Genomic DNA, 20,946 nt, shown 5'->3' on the forward strand with positions numbered 1-20,946 from the left:
GACAATTACCGCACTGCATAACTCAGTGCAGGAAAGTAAGCCGTTTCATGACAAATTGGCGTGATGAAAAACAGCCATTTACGATGAGAAAACGTAAAAAAAGCAAATATAGCATACGGTTTCGGTTTTGGTGATCCAAGAATGTGATAAATGCACTCGGATAAAATATGACTAGCCATTTTATGTAATACAGGTATTGATATTTTATTTCGACATCGAATATGTATGTTTAATATTTAGTGCTTTAGTTCGCTTTGGTTCTGAGGGCTTTCACAATTTGCATTCCAACAATTCGTGAAAGAAGTTTAACGATTTTTTTTCTTCAAATTTACTCAATATAAACATTTTAGGAGATTTAAACAGATAAGAATCTTTAGTAAGGTGGGCTGGACATTCAGAGCAGATGATGTAAGTTGAAAACTAAGTAATGTTAAGAAAAATAAAATCAACATATAATTAACATAAAAATGTAACTAAGATTCCATAACAACACCAATCTAATGATATATTCACTTGACTTACTCGTTCAGTCTAGTGGCTATCGATGGCAGCTGGCTGAATTGCGAATTCAAAGTATAGAAGTGTCTTAATGCTGTTTTAACGATTTTAGCACGCACAGCAGTTATTAGAGTTATCCCATAATGTTCGCTCAAATATCATCCTCGTTTCTGCTTTTTCTAATATACAACTATTATATTCAGAAAAATGCTGAAGGGCAAACATGGGTATGGTTGATGCTATGTTAGCATTTTAAAGAACATAATTGCCAAAGCTATATTTATTATTAACACCAGCATAACAAGTTGCTGCCGCGAGAACCAATCCTGGAAAAGAAGAGAAATACGTTCCAATTAGTATCTAATTCATCATAATATACATTTATAAACTACAGAAGTAATACTTAGAAGAAATCGCGATTAAAATCTTAATAGAACTAATAAGCCCAATGCTAAAATAACTGTGTTTGGCTAAATGGGCCATCAGGATGTAAACGTTAAACACGAATAAAAACGATGCGAGCGCTACGGGTGGTGGATTGACCACCTACCTATATTTGAATCGATTGTTTTAAAGGTAGGCGATGTACATCAGCGAGAGTGTGACGTTTGATTGTCTATAAAGCATATGCGGTAGCTGATTTGTGTTGAATTTTTAACAGTTTGTTAATTTATTTAAATTTTTACGGCCCTAGTAAACATCTCGACGTTTATTAAACAAAATTTTAAAGAATAATTGAATTTATACTATTGCTATCTAAGCAAGTCAGTCCAAACTGCATTTTTATATTATTATTTATTTTCTGGCCTAACGTCCCAACTGGAACAAAGCCTGCTTCTCAGATTAGTGTTCTCATGAGCACTTCCACAGTTATTAACTGAGAGCCTCTAGAGCCAGGACATAGGAAACAAATGTCCCTGTCCCATCCCAGGAACAACAACGGAGTGTTCAATAACTTTCTTAGCATCGCCACTCTCAACGATTGTACCGTTAACCCTGAATGGAAACGGTTGGCACGGTTGTCCCCGTTTCTTCTTTCAATGAATTGAAGATTTTGTGTCGTGAATAACCTAATCGTCACGATTTCTTTAATTGTCTTCAACCCCAAAGTCTGCACGGTGGGCCTGGCCATTTTAATATTTGTATCATATCGCTGATATTCTGCAAATATCAATGCTGACAAGAAAATACCTGAATAAATTTAGGTATTTCCAGGATGCTTTTCAATATTGGCTGTGCAAGCGCTTAGAATAGAATAGAATAGAAATGTGTCAACTTTTCCAAACAATGATTTTCATGATCATGAGTGAGCTAATCGAAAATTCATTCCTGATATGAGTTCCACAAATGATATAAACTATGAAATTGCCTATATTAAGGTGTATTGCAGGCCCAGATAGCCGTAGCGGTAAACGCGCAGCTATTCAGCATGACCATGCTGAGGGTCGTGGGTTCGAATCCCACTGGTCGAGGATCTTTTGGTAAAGGAAATTTTCTCGATTCCCAGGGCATAGAGTATCTTCGTACCTGCCACACGATATACACATGCAAAAATGGTCTATCGGCAAAGAATGCTCTCAGTTAATAACTGTGGAAGTGCTCATAAGAACACTAATCTGAGAAGCAGGCTTTGTCCCAGTTGGGACGTAACGCCAGAAAGTAGAGTAGTAGTGCGTAGTTTATGATACATTTCATTTTTAAACCACCAATTATTAAACTAAAAAAATAACAAAAAGAAGAGAGTTTGGAAATTTGAAGTACAATCTGGGGACATTGGATTTTTTGTTGTGTACAATGATTTTTAGCTCTTAGATCGCACATAATATTTTCTCTGGTCAAGGATTTTTTTAAGATAATAAGAACTTTCACGGATTTTCTAGAGTTTCTTTTAATCCGTATAATTGATCTCTGAAAAACATGCAGTATTATTTTATACCACAATGTTTTCCACGTCTATGAACTAATACTTGAAGTTATTTTCATTTTGATCGATTTTATTTTAAAAAGAAGAATTTTTGGATATATCAACATATTTAGTATTCAGTTTTTGCAGTCCGTGTCATCTTTTCTTCTTCTTCTTGGCATTAAGGTCCTCACTGGGACAGAGACTGCTTCTCAGCTTAGTGTTCTTATGAGCACATCCACAGTTATTAACAGAGAGCTTTCTTTGCCAAAGTTGCCATTTTTGCATTCGTATATTGTAGCAGGTACGATGATACTCTAAGCTCAGGAAAAAAAAAACGAAAAGATCCTGGACCGACCGGGAAACGAACCCAGACACCTTCAGCATGGCTCTACTTTGTAGCCGCGAACTCTAACCACTCGGCTAAGGAACGCCTCTCGCCATGTTTTCTAAGTACCGTAATTCGGTGTGTAGTTGATCAGTGGGGTTGTTCATTCCCGTGCCCACATGTATGAACTGTTAAGAGAGCTATGATCCATTTTCAATTATCACAACTTCTGTGATGTCATATTATCTTATATCTGCTCTTGATGTTGAAATTCGTTTTGACATTCAAGATAATTATACCATGTAAAAACAGATTTTTATGAAATGTTTGATGAACTGTTGAAGGGTTCTTTTCCAAACAATGTCTACTATTGCCAAGGCTATATAAAAACACCATTTAAATAAACGGTTTCATATATTTCAGATATGTTCTGTGAACTCAGTTTTGAATTAGCATTGAGGATAAACTTTTATTTTCAGAGAAAAAAACATGTCCTTTTTGTGAGCGAGTTGCTATTTCAAAGGAAAATTGCATACTTTTAGGCGTTTAATGTGGTGTATTCTGTAATTCGCAACATTCAACTTTAAAATTGACCGATTTAATAATATTAAGTTGTAAGATTGTTGAGACTTGATTCAGATTTAGTGACTTCAAATCTTTTAAATAGCATATTGCTTTATTTTAGGAAACCTATCGCAGTACCTGATCAACTTCACCCCGGAATCAAAAAACTCCACTTTTTGATTTCAAAAAAATATGTTTACTATTATGACATTACTTCGTCAAAATTACGTTTGTATAATTCAATAAACATTCAACAAGTACAGGTTTTAAAAATATTTGAGTGATAATGGACCCTACTAGGAATTATAGAACGGAATGGCACAAAAGTCATCAACTTCACCCCATTTTACGGTACCAAATTAGCGGGCGTAGTTACTGACTACTTGTTGCTAGAGACTAGCCGTACGGACATTTCAAATAACTTGAAATAAGATGAGACATACTTTACAAAATGTGTACATGTAGTTATTGAAATCTTACTTACCTTCACTTTTGGACTGACTAGATACAATAATGGATTCGCTTTCAAACGTTCTGATTCGTCAATCTGCCGCCGAACTTCTTCCCTTCGCGCAGATCCTAGCATAGACACTTCTTCTCTGCTCATCACACTAGTAGCGAACGGAAGCTGCTGAACATCGGGAAGGGATTTCTTTCGTTGAAGGGTCGTATTCACTGGAACGAACTGAAATAGTAAGGAAAGAATACATCATTAAAGTCAAATGACCAATAGGTTGAAATTCCCCTAGAATATTTGTTAAAGAACTTTGGTTGTACATCTTTTATCGATAATTATATACTGCTATTCTTGGCATTTAGAGTAAACGTAACTGTGAATCTTTCCTATGGCTCTTTATTAATAACAGGTAACCATAAAGCCATTGGCGTAATAAAAGAATGGGCTAGAATTCCCCCCCTAGCAGGATCGGGAGTGCGTTGAAATTGCCTTCTCCCCACGTTTTTTTAAGACGGATCTAGAGTTTAAGATCATCGTCTATAATCACGGATTCAAATTTTACTTCACATTTTGGAATTGCAATGCTCCTGGCTTCAACAATGGAATTTGTTTAAGTTTCAAGAGCATTGTCAATATCAAGTTTTGTTTGTAGAGAAATGTTAACATAAGATTAGAGTCAATATATGTTTCATATATATTCCAGTCGGCTCGAAAATAATTAAAAGTTGAGCTGATTGGATTGAGAATCACTTCATGGGATATTTGAAATGTAACCGAGACATGATCAGAATCAAAATCAGCATGAGTAATTAATTGGCTACAAAGATGACTAGAGTCGGTTAAGACCAAATCAATCGTAGATGGATTTCTAGAAGAGGAAAAACACGGCTATCAGGGTATTGAATTGAGAAATATCCTGAAGAGCACTCATCAAATAAAATTCTACCGTTGGAATTACTTCGAGAAAGATCGATGTTTGGCATTAAAGTCACCAATGACAAAATTTTTTGACTTATTGCGAGTCAATTTTCGCAAGTCAGTTTAGAGCAAATTAACTTGCTGTCCAGAGCATTGAAGAGGCAAATAGGCAGCTATGAAAGTATATTTACCAACAACAGAAACACCTAATGTTTCAAAAACTTTAGTTTCAAATGACGAAAACAGGTGATGTTTTATACGCCTATGAATGATGATTGCAACTCCCCCACATGTCCCATCAAGTCGATCATTACGATAAACAAAAAATTTAGGATCTCTTTTGAATTTAGGTCTAGGTTTCAAAAACGTTTCAGTTATAACTGCTATATGCACGTTATTAGCTGTAAGAAAATCAAACAGCTCGTCCTCTTTACCATTCAGAGAACGAGCATTCCAAAAATTTGACTTATGATTACCCCCGCAATTCGAGCATATAAACTTGGTGGTATCTTCCTTCACTGGACAGACGTCCTTAGCGTGAGAAGAACCTCCGCAAAGCATGCATTTAGCATCCATGCGGCAATTTTTTGTACCATGACTCCACTGTTGGCACCGACGGCACTGAGTGGGGTTCTGGTAATTTCCTCCAGGTTTCTGGAAATGTTCCCATGTCATACGGACATCGAACATAAGTTTTGCTTTTTCTAAAGCTTTAAGATTATCTAGATCTTTTTTGTTAAAGTAAACTAAATAATATTTTTGAGAAAGCCCTTTCCAAACAATGCCAGATTGGGTTCTCTTTTTCATAATGATTACTTGGGCTGGGGAAAATCCAAGTAAATCATTTATTCCATTTTTGATCTCTTCAGGTGATTTATAGTCACTTGAGAGACCTTTCAAGACGACTTTGAACAAACGTTCAGTTTTGCCGTCATAAGTAAAAAAATATGCTTCTTCTCTTCAAAATGTTTGAGAAGAAGTTCGCGATCTTTCAGAGTTTCTTGCAAAACGCAACAGTCTCCTTTCTTTCCGATTTGGAAGGAGACCTTGATTCTCCTAATGGAGTTCAAGATCTCCTGCCTAAATCCCGCAAATTCGGAACAAGTGACCACGATAGGCGGCACTCTGCTTCCTCACTTGAATCAAAGAGCCTGGGCTAGAGGCTGCTTCGATTTGGTGTTCGGAAAATTTGTCTAGAGCATCGAACTGATTGCTCACCCTTGGAAGAAAGTTCGCATTCCTTTCTTCCATTCTTGCCACATTCAGTGACAGTTTTAAATCCCACTTTTTTTGTAGGAAGTTGTGGATTCAGAGATTCACCCTTCCTTTTGTTTGTTGTTGCAACCATGTTTAGTGAATAAACGAAAGAAGACGTGACCTTCGAGAGGTTTTTTCCCAAGACGGTGTCCAAGAAGGATTACCACCGCTAGCTTTCGCCAACGGGTCCAACGAAAAATCGAAGGCACGGGTCCAAATAAGGATCGTAAAAGGATCAATAGTACAAAAAATGGGACTGAAAAGTACTGTTTTAGTAGCACTGAAAAGTACCGTTTTTAATTTTAGCACTGAAAAGTACTGTTTTTGTAGCACTGAAAAGTACTGTTTTATTGCTTTAGGTAGTTTTTAAAGAAAAACTTTCAAGAGCAGAGAGAAATCGTGTACGCACAGCACGAAGGTACGATGCGCACTGTGAGTAAATACATAATATGTATACTGTATGACTGTTTTCAGTATGCAATCTACCAAATACTCCGTTACCACGCAACGCAACGAAAAGCTGGTATTTTTGGGTATATCGTGGTGAATCAAAATCCGGACGGTACCAATATCCGGACACTCTGATAATATGCAATTATTTTAGCCTAATTTGAACGTTAGTATGATTGGATTTTATTCATACTTTTGACCTTAAATATATAATATTCCCTACTATCATTTCCAATCTAGTTAACATTGCCAAATAATTACTAGAAATAAAAATAAGTTTGTTTTGATTCAAGTTTGACGAACTGTGAACGCACAAACTAGGACACGAACAACGTTTAGTGAATAAAACAAGTGTGAAGCATATATTTGTGGATTGTTTGAACAGAATTAAGTCCAGAGTGATACTTGTAATGTTAGATTACACTACTGATGTGAAAATAATACAAATGTGTATTCAAACGGTGTAAAAAGAGACTGTCCGGAATTATGAGCCAGTGATTTCAAATCCGGACATCATATGGAACACCTACTTTGAACAAGTGTAAATGTTTTTATTTTTTTGATTTAAAATAAGAGAAGTGTTGAACGATAATCATAAACAGCGTTGTGAGTTGTCAGAAGATGGATCAGTGTTAAATTAATTGTGTATATCTTTCGCTATTAGAATCAAGCCGCACGTAAATGTGCTCAAACTACACGCGCTTTCAGTTCAGATAGTTTAAACACTAATAACAGTTACGTTTTGATTTTTGTGGCACTATAGGAAGATTACATACATCGAATTGATACAATAACGATATTTAAACGGGTATGTGTGGTTTTCTAGTAAAGATATATACATATTTCATATTATATTAAAGGTGTCCGGATTTCGATCCAAGAGTGTCCGGATTTAAAAACATCTTTGTATTAGGTGTCCGGATTTAAAAACAAGATAGACTTCAATATTTCATTGAATTACATGTAAAAATCATCAAAAATCGAGAAAATTCCATCGCTTCCATGAAAATCTGAGGTATAAGAATGTGTCGAATAATAAAACTTTATGAAAATTCCTAATAAACATATAAGAATCGCAGTTTGAACATTCATGTCGTCTTAAGCGTCCGGGTATTGATGCAGCACGGTATTACGATTAAGGCTATTTTGGGCAATTTTTGGATGAACATTCAGTGTGTATTTATCTGCGAACATAAATTTGCAGCTGGTGTAATGCCTGTCATAAAAGTATCCATATTTGTGTTTCAGCCAGCGAACTTTTGCCCATACTAGATTCGAACTTTTGCTCCAACGATGGGGCAAAAATTCGTTGAACACAATCAATTTTAAAAACTGTTATAAATAGGAGAATATTTCGACACAAGTTTGTTCAGCAATATTGTAGCCAATATGTGTAAGGTTCATTGATGGTATTTATTTCTTTTCATCGGCTACAGTTTTTCTTGAAATATTGATTAGTCCACACTCCCCTGATGAACTCAGCTCTTAAAGATAGTCTGTAATATTAGGAGTTCCGAGGATGTACGAAGTGTACGATTTGACAGATAATTTTAAATTTCTTCAACACAATGAACACAGAAAACAGGCATCAATACTAAAATAAATATCACCTTAAAAGTTCTGTACGGATTTAAAATAAAATAAGTTGAAACAGTGGCGCGGGAAGTGGGTAGGACAGGTAGGACATGTACTACGCAAAAAAACACCAGGGTAGGACAGTCAAAAAATTGTCCTACCCACGATTTAGCAAAAACAAAAAAAACAAGATCAGAAAAAATCTTGAAAAATAAATTAAACTATTTATCATCTGTTCAATATACATACAAGCTCGTGTGAAGAACGGTTGAGAATATGTATAGTGAAAATCCTGGAAAACTAATTGTAAGACTTGTTACAAGCTACTCAAACCGTTAGAAAAACAAATCGAAAAGTTACAGTTTAGGAATTATAATTATCAGAGTGATTTTATTAAGATTTTTTTAAGGGTCTCCTACAGGGATCTACTGCGAAATTATTCTAGAGATTTATCTTCCAATTCTCCCAGGAATTCTTTCAAAGGTTTTTCAAAGGATCACACTTAAATTATTTTACGGATTCCTGTGAAATCTCAACAGCTGAACAGTTCGGTGAAATAAATTAACGGAGTACGGTAAATTTTTACAGTATTTGGTAAAAAATCACCGTAATCCGTTAAATTCCGACGAAATACGGTATTTTATTTCACCGAACTGTTCAGCTGTTGAGATTACGGTAAAATTCACCGTAGTGTGTTTAGTGTGATGCTTAGAAGATTTTTTCAGAATTTGCTCCAGGATTAATTGATAACTCCAAAGCTACTACATCCAGTAATTTTCTCAGGTATTACCTGGATTTTCTTTTCCAAAACTATCCTGTAATTTCCACCAGATATTTTTTTTTACTAATTCTTCGACTGAATTCTTCAATTGATCCTGAGATTTCTATTGAATTTCTCGTGAGGAAATCCTCAAAGGATTATTTAAGAGTTTTTGAAACAAAAAAAAATAGCTGAGGGGTTATTTGAGAAACTCTGCAAGAATTCCTCCGCCTGTTCATGTGGATTCCTTCAATAATTCATCCACGACGTATCCCGGAAAACCAAAATTCCTTAAGGTGTTTTTCGAAAAAAATATTTTTTTTCCTAGGAATTCCTGCAGCGTTTCATCTAAGTATTACTCCTGCAGTTTTTCCGAACATTTTTTAAAAAGTTTTCCGAAAAATTACCATACAATTTTCGAAAGTTTATTTAAATTTTTCTAATTCCTCCGATCATTTCTACACAAACTTCTATATAGGTTCTGTCCAATGTTTTTCTAAAAAATCCTTTAGAAAATCCTGCGAAATACTATCCCGAGATTCGATTGATTTTGTTTTTAGATTATCTTAGCAAATTATTTAGGAAATCTTTTAGGATTATTTCAGAGATTATTGTTCATTAAGAGTACTTTAAAAATTTTGTCATTTTCCTGGAGAAAATCTCAAATTATTACAGGAGGAATTTCTGAAGAAACTCTAGAAGAAATATTTGGAGCAATTGCTGAAGGTATCTTTAGAGAAATCTCTAGTTGAAATCTTATATTCACTCTCAAAGACAGTTTAATAGGAAATCCCTCGAAAGATCGATGAATCATTGGATAAAATATTAGAGTAGTTGGGACTTTGTTGAAAAATTTCACAAAGAATTTTTGAAGCAATTCTAATAAGTCTTTTGAGAAATTCCATTTCTGGGGTTCTCCTTGGGTAGATCCAGGTTGAATATTTGAGGCATCCAAAATAAAATTCTTAAGGAAATTCCCTTGGAAAACTCCTTTAGAAATTTTCGGAGTAATATCTGAACATTTTATCTAAATAAATTTCAGATGAAATTTCTGGAGAAAATCACGTAATTCCCAAAAGGTCTGGAAATGTCTGCTCTGATGCTATGAAGAATTAAACTCTTATTTCCTGACTCCTAATAGGTTTCGATTGGTCTTGGTCCCTGTTTGTTTTTTTTTCAGCTTATTTCTGGTTCCTTCTGAGTATTTTTTTTTTTTCAGGCAAGAGTTCTCTAATTTCTTATTTTAAGGCACTCAGTCGCAACTAACCCTTTTAAGACAGAAAGCTTAGTCTTGTGGTAACAACTGGTATGAAAATGATAGGGTTAGAAGCAAAGGGGTGTCAGTGGAAAAACCTAGGTTTGAGAAAATCTACTTCGAACTTTCACTGCAATTGTTTATTCTACATAAATTGTATTAGAGTCAAAAAAAAAAAAACAATCCAGTTTTCAAAGAATCACGTTATTTCTTTGATTGAGTGGAAAAGTCACCTGAACATATTGTTAGAGCGCTTGGAAACATAAGATTTTTTTCAACTCAAAACCGACCTAAATGTCACTTACACAACTTTGCGTTTGAGCTCCTCAAAAACAGTAAGCAATGGTGCACAAATTATGTCACGCTAAATTTCAACATTTTTGACCCCCACGTTTTTGTATGAGTTTTCCGCAATTTTTGTAAGGCTTGTCACACTTGGATCCCCTCCCCCCTCAGAGCGTGACGTAATTTGTGCATGACTTCTAATTTGAAATTTTCTAGGATCAAAGGGTTAAAATTTTTGTTAGCTTCAATGTGCACAAAATATTTGCCAACGTTTGTCCTACCCATGCACTATGGCCAGGGACGCAATCTGGCGGGACAAAATTAATAACTCGGTAACGAAGCGTTTCCGGTATTTGGTGTCTTCCGAGAAGTTTTTGTAACAACGAGGACCATCTACTGACATAAACGGATAGTTCGTGAATCGTCCGCATAGGTGGCGCCACAATATAACTTTTTACTGAGACTTGGAATGTTCAGCAAAGTTGTTCATTTTAATAAAACAAACAACTCTCTCTAAGACGTCAAAATTCCACAGCCTACTGTTTTTGAGTTATTGGCAAAAGAAAACCAAATTAGTAAAAAAAACGATTTTTTTCACCGAATTTGACATTTTTCCTAAGAATCATGTCATATAATATTTTTTGCTGATAAATATATAACAAACACAGGCTCTGGTGTAAAAATTTTAATAATACGATGCACAACAATTAAGAAATAATGAAAAACTTGGAAAATAGAGCAATTTTTCCACCTTAATATCTCCTAAAGCGCATAAAATCGCAAGCTCAAATTTTGAGGCAATATTGAACAATATTTGATAAAACAAATGTCAAAATTTCAGAGAGGTATATTTTGGTGTTTTTGAGATTTTTCAATTTTTTTTTTCACTACGCGATTAATATTTTTGTGGCAAATATTTAAATGTATTTTAAAATTAGCAGAAAAATATATTTTGTTATTTCATAAAATTAATATATCTGCTCACAGTACAAGCTGGCTTTGGATTTCATCTCAAATTCGTCTATAACAGTTTTCCGGAAGCTCAAAATTTAAGCAAATTCAGTGATTAAACACATATTTAAGGTTAAACAACCTAACAGTTTTCAAAATCGAAGGAATCTCCAAATTGATACCTTTGATCTGTATCCTCTGTTTCTAAACATCCAAGGATCAACGCTCTTCCCGATTTAAACTCTAAGCACCGGACAAGAGATCGTGCGCTCTTATATTTTAGTGAATAAATATGCTTTAAAATTTGATTTTTCGTATAAAAGTAACACACTCACATAATAAATTGACGGGGATGGACCTGGTGTAGTGGTTAGAACATACGCCTCTCACGCCGAGGGCCTGGGATCGAATCCCATCCCCGAGATAGCCACTAAAAATTTCAGTGACGACTTCCTTCGGAAGGGAAAAAAAGCCGTTGGTCCCGAGATGAACTAGCCCAGGGCTAAAAATCTCGTTAATAAAGATAGAAAAAAAAACATAATGAATTGCTCACCTCGAGCCTTGATGACAACAATTAACTGACACATGATCAAGTTTTCATGGCATACTATATCATTTGAATGATTGAAGAAAAACAAATATGTACCCAATTTTAATCTACACTTTTATCTACATTACTCGATATCAACTCAAGGAATTGCTCTTAAACTGAATTTTATGGCTACTATGATGGCTTTTTTAAACAGTTTTCTGAAACTTTTTGTTCCATGACTCGTTATTTCTAAGAGTCACTCTATTTTTATGCTTCGTTTGTTATATATTTATCAGCAAAAAATATTATATGACATAGTTCTTAGGAAAAATGTCAAATTCAATGAAAAAAAATGTTTTTTTTTTATTGATTTTCTCTAATTTTGCCAATAACTCGAAAACAGTAGGCTGTGGAATTTTGACGTCTTCGAGAGAGTTGTTTATTTTATCAAAATGAACAACTTTGCCAAACATGCCAAGTCTCTAGAACGTCACAGTAAAAAGATAGATTGTGGCGCCACCTATGCGGACGATTTACAAACTATCCGTTTATGTCAGTAGATGGTCCTCGTTGTTACAAAAAAAAAAAAAAAATGCCGAAGACACCAAATACCGGAAACGCTTCGTTACCGAGTTATTAATTTTGTCGCGCCAGATTGCGTCCCTGGCCCATAGTGCCATGATTACGAACGTGGATGCGCCGTTGATATCACTACGGCCGCCACACGGCATATTGCGCCTATCAGTGGTGAATCATGGTGGTGGTTGATATTTTGCTTTCCAGGTGTAGACGAATAGGGGCCCAGATAGCCGTAGCGGTAAACGCGCAGCTATTCAGCAAGACCAAGCTGAGGGTCGTGGGTTCGAATCCCACCGGTCGAGGTTCTTTCCGGGTTGGAAATTTTCTCGACTTCCCAGGGCATAGAGTATCTTCGTACCTGCCACACGATAATACGCATGCAAAAATGGTCATTGGCATAGTAAGCTCTCAGTTAATATCTGTGGGAGTGCTCATAAGAACACTAAGCTGATAAGCAGGCTCTGTCCCAGTGGGGACGTAATGCCAGGAAGAAGAAGTGTAGACGAATAAGCCCAGTTCAATAGCCCATTTGTTGGCTTTCGTAATCATTACTCGTAAAAGTTGTTGAGTTGTCATATGTTTGTCCGAACTGATAATTTTCAAAAATTGAATTTTCTTTTTTGCAAACTATTATTCAGCTCAAACATATTCTTCAAACAATTTACTAGTAAATTTATTATTATTATTATAGCTTTATTAAGGAGATTTTCAGCCCTAGGCACTAGTAAATTGTTTTTTTTATATGAAAATAAGCCGATTGTACACTAACAGTAAGTTTAAAATAAAAAATCTGTTTTTTTTAATTAGTCAATAAGATTTTTTTCCTTATCAATACATGGGGTTTTATACAAAATTTTAGATAATTTCCAGATGAGCTAAGAACCAAGACTCAATTTAAAAAAATATTTTAGAAATTGTTATTGCTCAATTCAGAAAAATATTTTTTTTTTGCTGATTTTGTCAAATTATGTATTTTTAACAGACACATTTAAAGTTTCAAAAACTTTGGTTTCAAATGACAAAAAGAGTTTATTTTTTACGTCTATAAGTGTTGACAGCTAATTATTAATGTGTATTCACAATATTTACCTCTACAGGAGGAGAATCGATCCAGCTTTCGGACGCTCTTCTTGCTAAAAGTGCAGGTGAATAAAGGAGGTAATCTTCGTCTTCTTCTTCTTGATACCAAGACATTTTAACTAAACTTTTTCGTTCACTATCTAATTAGTTATCGTTATGTTTAGGTAATAACCAGTCACTAAAGAAAACTTTTTCAAATATAAAGGTAAATATCATTATGGTCAATATCTATTCATAAGTTGCACTATTGTTTTTTTTTCACATCAAAATCAAACGTACGGTTCAATACACATTTTTTCAGTTAGTTGTGTTTGCCATATAGCAAGTTGTTTGATTGTCGTCTACGGTAGCAACTTGACTTTAACGTCAACATGATTTCCTTAAACATTTCTCGTCACAAAACATGCGAGAGCAAAGCACGTTTCCGTTCATTTTACTTGATATGCGGTCATATGCTTTGTGACAGAAACGAGACAACAACAACGATACGAAGATTCTTCGAATGTGACGTTGCACGTTGATTCATATCTAATTCATATTCATTCTGGTTCCACTCAATGTCCTATTGCTATTATGATGCACGTAATACTCAAAAATCCTTGCGCATTTCCGATTTCCACCTTCATTCACTGAAAATGATCCGAACCGAAACTGCACAAACATTCACAATTATATGCAAAGACATCTACATTTCTCCTAACTTAAATACTGCATATCTTTCAAGGTCAGTTGTATTATGCGCGTTTAGTTAAATTTTACATATTGATATTAGTAAATTAGAAATAAAAACGCACGAAACTAAACAGGTACGTGTCGACTTCAAAATTTTTGACGAACTACAGATTCAAAGTAAAAGAATGAAAGAAACTAAGTAAAGTGAAGCAAAAATATACCGAGCTCACAAGTTGCAGCTAAAAAAAGTTATTTCTAGCACAAGAAGAGAGAGCCGTATATAATATGAGCGGGAAGCTTTTCGTACGACGGTGTCCTAATGGGAAAACTTTTTGTGAAACGCGTTCAGCATGCTTTGAACGGTCGTTTGAGTTTGAAGCGTCATTTTCATTTAAATAATTTAATACAAGTTAAATATGTCCAGAATTTCAGATCATGTCCAAAATTAGTTGTAATATTCCAAAATTATGTTAGATGCTAGTTTTCTTTTTATATTATTTTCATCCGTATAATCCAAATAGCGTTGAAGGACTGCTTTAAATGTTTTTCTTTGACAATTTTCTTTAACCCTTAACCATTATACGCACTACATGAAATGCACATACTGTTGTATTTAGATTGATAGTGGTGAACGCCGATTTTCACACAGAATGCTCAACTTTAACATGCTGTAACTTAGTCTCCGTAAGAGTAATCCGCATGAAATTTTAACAGATGCTCAAGTTCATTATTACAATAATGAAAATTATCGAAGCACCTACTAAAAAGTTAAGCACCAGATGTATTGTGTATTTCTTTCATTACTGGACTTCGAAGTGCGGTCTCATAAGTGCGAAAGTACGAATAAAAGTGCGGGATTGCAATGAATCCTGTTGGTGTCTTCAGAGCAATTATTCTTTGATTTACGAAGAATAAGTCCCTCGAAGACACCTACCCGATTTGACGCAATTGCGCACTTTTATTAGCGTTTCCGCACTTGTAAAAACTTCTGCGATAGTCCAGTGGTGAAAGAAATGCGCAATAATAGCTCAAAATATTAGTTTTGAAAATGTTTGTTCAGCAACATTTTATTTTCAATAAATCAAAAAAAAATATGAAGTTTATGCCAATGAAAAATGGTCACATTTCGCTGATTTTCGATATTGTGATTACAACCCGTAACCAAGTGAATCTTCGTTGGTTCAAGTATTATATATTGTAATAAAAGCGCAGATGGACGCTCCGCATAATGTCGACCGAAAAGACAAATCCCGGCTATTTTCAGGTCGGAAACGCATGCGCACGTGTTTCTGCTACGCATACAATTATTCATAATACCAGGAAGAACAAAGTTTTCATGTTTCACACAGATGACAAAGATATTGATCCGGCTCATTAACCGTTAAATCGAATTTAATTTTCTGTCTGTAGATCACCTAGTGGAAATGGAATGTAAAATCTGTTACTCGGACTGAAGCATCTGTAGAACATGAAAGTGAGAATATTGCAAATCGGATGCCCATAACAATTGACAATTCTATTTACCTTTGAAAAAATATTTAAGTTTGATAAACACAGCGTGTCAAAAATGACATTTTTGCGTGTCTCAAGGAACAAATTATGTGTCTCTAGTAGATTTTGGGTCGCTGAATTTGATGCCGTTCTCAGAAATGTTCCAGCACGTCACAATTTTTAGTTACAGGTCGCCAAAGTTGTATAAAACACAAGTTTTATTAATGTTTACATGAAATTGAAAGTATAATTTATCAAACTTTTTGTGATTCAATCCACCAAGCATGCAAAATAACTTGAACTTTCAATTTAGATATAATTTGATTGTAAATTTTACCATTATATTCAGTTTAAATCGATTTTTTCAACATGCTTGCCAGTCTCCATACAAAATTCTTCGTTTCTCTTATATGGCATAAGACAATACTTTTCAGAACCATCAAAAATAACATTTTACCAGCGAAAGAATTAAGAACTTTGTTGAAAAGTATGTATGTGTTAAACATAAAGTTTGAATTTTGTGACAAATTAAGCAAATAAATTACCATATAAGTTGGAAAATTTGTATGCAAGTTGGCTGAAATCGTCAAATTTAGCATTTTTAATGGTCAATATCTCAAAAACTAGACGTGCTATGATATTTTTGAAAACGGCAATGGATTCAGCTAGTAATCCTTTATAAGAGAGATTAGCGGAAGCTGACATTTCTGTCAAAGTGTGAGCCAATCGAGCAGCGAGAGCTGTCAAAGCGTGAGCCAAACGAACATGCTTTATGTTTTGTTTTGAACTTTTCTTGAGGAGTAATGTAATCCGCTTGAAATTATTTTGGTAAAAGTTGTTTTGCATAGAGCATAAAATATGAAATATTTTCAATTTTTGAATTTTTGTCAATGCCATATTTAGTTGTTGATTTTTTCTGTTGTTTATTAGTTTGGGAATGTAGCTCAAAGATCTATAACGAAACAAAATACACTTTTTAGCAAAGAGGAAGTCATGTTCGTGTTACAATATTATTCCCGACGCCGAGCAAACTCAGCACTGCTGGTCTGTTGCCAAATCATTCCATTTTATTTCCGCGTATCTCTCTATAAAGGATCACTAGATTCAGCAACCCCTAATTGAGTAAATAGTGGTATTTTGATGCTTGAGACAAAATCGTGTTCCGCAGTGTAATTGATGCACGATCTATCTATCGGATATTGTGTATTACATATATAGAGCTTAAATTACAGTGGGAAATCGCTCATTGGTGATCCGCTACATCCCGATGTTTCGATGGTTGTTGATGGTTGTTCGCTGGTTGGGATAAAAATTTCAATTAAAAAGCACTCGCATGTCAAGAGTAGATGTCAAACTGACTTTGACACCTGAGCACCATCGCTTTGGAGTATCCATAGATTTATAGAACAAATGTACATGTATATATGCGTTTCGTGACGATTTGCTCTCCAGATGCGTGAGTCTAGAGCATTTTCACCAACTGTCAGTCGTCCTTACTAACGGGTCGGATTCGCTATAGATGGAAGGCAGTCGTATTCCAACCAGCGAATCCCCGCTGTATTACAGTAATGGCAAATAAATCCATCACAATGAAAACTGATGTTGTGGCTCACCTCCCTTCGTTTAACTTTTAGTTAAAATTTGACAATTAGATAGCACTACCGGAATAACACCGGCGACATGAACATTCGCGACCACTTTTTGAATCCAGATATTTTTAGGGGTTCCTGGGGTAATATGCACCATTTTTAGAAGATGTGCCGAAATGAACACTAAACAACATGTAGGGGGGGATCCCCCAGTACCGGACACTTCTCGCATAACTTCTGATCTCGCCCTAAAAGCCATTGGTAACCATGTGTGTAGCTCGTAGTTTCTGAGCATTTGAATGGATTTTCATGCTATTTAACAACGCTATGGGGAAGAAAGGATCATTAACTACCTGCCCGTGATGTTGGTTTGGATGCTCATTCTTTCTTTTGCTCAGAAACAACGAGCTACACACGTGGCTACCAATGGCTTTTAGGGCGTTATCTCAGAGTATGCGAGACTTAAGCCATAAAATTCATAATTCGAAAAATATTGATTTTATGGGCTCGTGTTACCCATTTATGATAAATATTATCATTTTTATAGTGTACAAAAATAAATTTAAAAATATAAATATGAATTTTGACATTGCATTTTGATGATGTATTTCAGTACCAAATTGATCGATCTTGAAAGGTGGCACCCAATACCGGACACGATCTGGAAATGCCTCGAATTCTGCAAATTTGAACATCATTGAATGTGTACATTACAGGAATAGTTTATAATTACCAATTCAATGCATTTGCAACATTAACAAGAATAATTTGAGTTTTTCTTTGTTTGCAAGATGCCTATCAAAAACCTCTTCCATATATGATGAAAAATAGCACATTTTACGATGTTGTTCTGAATGTTCATTTTTCTTAATTTTATTGCATGTTTGATACCATGATCAACGGAACCAATGAAAATGAAAAAAATTTGAGACACTGACGCAATAATTACAAATATATCATATAAAAAATCAAGCTGTCTGAAACTGAGGGACAGGAGGTGCTTAACGAAAATTGTAATTTGTTCATATTTAGTTCAATTATGGTACAAAATACATTCATACTATCATATTAGGATTATGTTCGATCATGCTTAAGTGATCCAAAGTATTTTTTCATATTCAAAATAATTACTAGATAGGCTCAAAATTAAGCTGATACGTCAACTTTTTAAAGATTTTCAAACTTTTCTACTTTTTTAAAAAGGCATGCAAACATTAGTCTACATAATAGCTTTCTTTTCTACTAATACACCATCTTGATTGGACCATAATTTCTCAATGTTTCGACTTTGTCCGGTATTGGGTGCTGTCCGGCACTGGGGATATCCCCCTATGTAGTGTTCTAATACATGAAACTAGTTTGTTTTAGTTCACGGTTCACTCTACATGGTGTTGAGCGCATTTTCATCATAATTACACTAGATTGTTGGAAAATTTAACTTTTCAGTTTGATGCGGGGCACGATGCACCACTTTATTGAGCAGAACGCACCCACAACATTGAGGCAAGACGCACCTAAAATAGGGGCATGATGCACACCAACAATGCACCATCGTGTTTTAAACGTAATTTTATTTGTCGTAAAAACACGAGTTTTCGATGATTTTCGTCTACAAGATGATACAATAATTGTGCATAAATACGTTAGGAAAGACATCAAATAACCTAACTTTAATGATTGTAGTTTATTCAGGATTGGATCATTCTGTCCCGACCAATGGAGTGCATGTTGCCCTTAACAACCAAATGGTGCCAACCATTTGCAACGTTCCATCAATCCGCATAGGATTTTTCTCTCAAAACTCGTTTATTTCAGATAAATTGACAAGGTGCGTTTTGCCCCGGCAGTGCATATTACCCCAAGAACCCCTACAAGTAAACTGACAACAACTGACATCCGTTTAGCATTCGCCTCGCTGAGCGGCCAGAGTCTAAGTTTTTTTTCCTTTTACTCAGGCCTATACGGGTTAGAGCTCCATATTCCAGGCACTTTATTTCAAATTCCGGATAGTCCATGAAAATCATAAAAAGACAAGCCAAATCATTATTTTGAAATTGGCAAACCACTAAAGAGGCATCTAAGGCAGTTGAGTATTATAAATTTATAGATATCTATAGAACATTTTGAGCCTCGAAAATGTGAACTTCTGAACGGCAAAAATTGAAACATTTCATGTGAAATGTTTCTCATTCAAAGTAGAGTGTCCGGAATAAGAAGCTGTCCGTAATATGAATCAAAACGGTATGCTTGGAAGGTAATCAGTGGAAAAGTCCCAATTTAACGTGACATAATTTGTGCACTATCCCTTGTATCATACTACGCCGTCGATGAAACGTTAAACCGAAGACCCTACATATCGAGCCCAGCAACACATGGGCCTAACCAACGGCTTTACTTCCCTTCGGAAAGAAGACGTCATCAGGGATTTTATGTCTCAGAAAATGCCAACGGCGTCGACGGGAATTGATACCCGAACCGAGTGGGGTGAGAGGCAATCACGCTTACCACAATACCAACGACGCCGCTGCACCATAGTTCTAAGAGAATCGATATGTTTTGAATGCAGATCAACAGATTCAACTTACCTTAGGTGTCCTTGGCATTCCACCCCCACCACACCTCCACCTCCACCTCCACCTCCGCCACCACCTCGTCCGCCACCTCTACTCATCGCTGCACTAGGAACAGCATCACTTGGTCCACCAATTTTCCCTAACGGTTTCGACAGATACAAACTTTCCGTTCGTTTTGGCTGCGATGGTGATGGAATAATGTCTTGGCCAAGGGTTCGTTGACGTAGCAGAACGTCTTCAACGGTTGATTCGGACTGGAAAACGAAGCGTCAGTTGTCTGTTGATGAAGCGGGGTTGCTGCTCTGGACGGAGGATGTGGCACAATGCCATTACCCGTTGGTATCGTACTGCTTACATTCGTTACGTTTCTCATGGGCGTTACCCCTCGCATTTGAGAACCGGCACGCACAGATCGATCAGGCACAGATTCATTTGTTACACCTTGATTAACTACATACGAACCGGTTCTATCTACTGAAGATTGTCTGGATTGTGCTCCACCTAGTCTACTCGCTGCTCTGGAATATCGATCCACAGAACCATCTCTACTAGGAGGTCGTTTGTAATGGTCAAAATAATCTATAGAAGTTTGACTAATCTGTCCTATGGGTGGCGCTGTCTTTGCGGTACCGGATATCTGATTGGAATTTCGATGAGTAAAATTATCTTGTTGATATCGATCTATGTCTAACTGTTGGTAGTTTTGTCTATCCATATAATTTGATTCTAATTGTTGCTGGTTTAACATTAAATTATTGACTGGACTGCCAATATTCATGCTCGGCGATGCATTCGAATATGGGCTCTGTACATTATTTGGTATACTTGATATCGTACCGAAGCCTTGTTGACTACGCTCGAAATTTTGTGATAATTTCTATTACTGGGCCTCTGTGTCGGAACTGGTTGCTGGGAACTGGAATACCCTTTATTAAAAGCTAGATTTGTCACATCGGGATCATACATTGGAGGTGGCGGCTGTGTTGGGGATCTGACTGATTCTTGGTTGAAGATGTTTTGTTTGATTACTCCATCAGCGATTGTGGGTTTGAGAGGCATGTCTGGTGTTTGTTTAATAGAATAATCAAGTGGTGATCTAACTTGCCGCTCTCGCCTTAATCGTTCAAATCGTTCTAACAACTGTGGCTTAAAATCTGGGGCAAATTCTCTGGCCATTTGTATAGCTACATCAGAGTCCACACGCGCTTGATCCGCAGCAACATCCGCCA

General features: G+C 35.7%; 2 protein-coding genes across 6 annotated transcripts in view; both read right to left on the minus strand.

Moving 5' to 3' along the window:
- Positions 1 to 178: 178 nt before the first annotated feature.
- LOC110674013 lies at positions 179 to 20,484 on the minus strand. 5 transcript variants are annotated; one of them, XM_021844397.1, is made up of 4 exons: positions 14,187 to 14,279; positions 13,402 to 13,580; positions 3,778 to 3,978; positions 179 to 824 (listed from the first exon to the last, which is right to left on the minus strand). In XM_021844397.1, the coding sequence occupies exons 2-4, from the start codon at positions 13,504 to 13,506 to the stop codon at positions 738 to 740; spliced, it is 393 nt and encodes a 130-aa protein (XP_021700089.1). In that variant the 5' UTR covers positions 13,507 to 13,580; positions 14,187 to 14,279; the 3' UTR covers positions 179 to 737. The 5 variants fall into 5 exon arrangements, with proteins under 5 accessions (XP_021700089.1, XP_021700088.1, XP_021700087.1 ...); XM_021844396.1 differs by having other exon boundaries at positions 14,082 to 14,254; XM_021844395.1 differs by having other exon boundaries at positions 14,013 to 14,246.
- LOC5574375 (junctophilin-3) overlaps positions 20,408 to 20,946 on the minus strand; it is a 51,355-nt gene continuing 50,816 nt past the window's right edge. Inside the window, 1 exon segment of the mRNA XM_021844393.1 lies at positions 20,408 to 20,946. Within this exon segment, the coding sequence (XP_021700085.1) occupies positions 20,492 to 20,946 (455 nt within the window). The 3' untranslated portion in view covers positions 20,408 to 20,491.

The sequence above is a fragment of the Aedes aegypti genome, chromosome 2 (genome assembly GCF_002204515.2).
Source record: "Aedes aegypti strain LVP_AGWG chromosome 2, AaegL5.0 Primary Assembly, whole genome shotgun sequence".
NCBI classification, from domain to species: domain Eukaryota; kingdom Metazoa; phylum Arthropoda; class Insecta; order Diptera; family Culicidae; genus Aedes; species Aedes aegypti.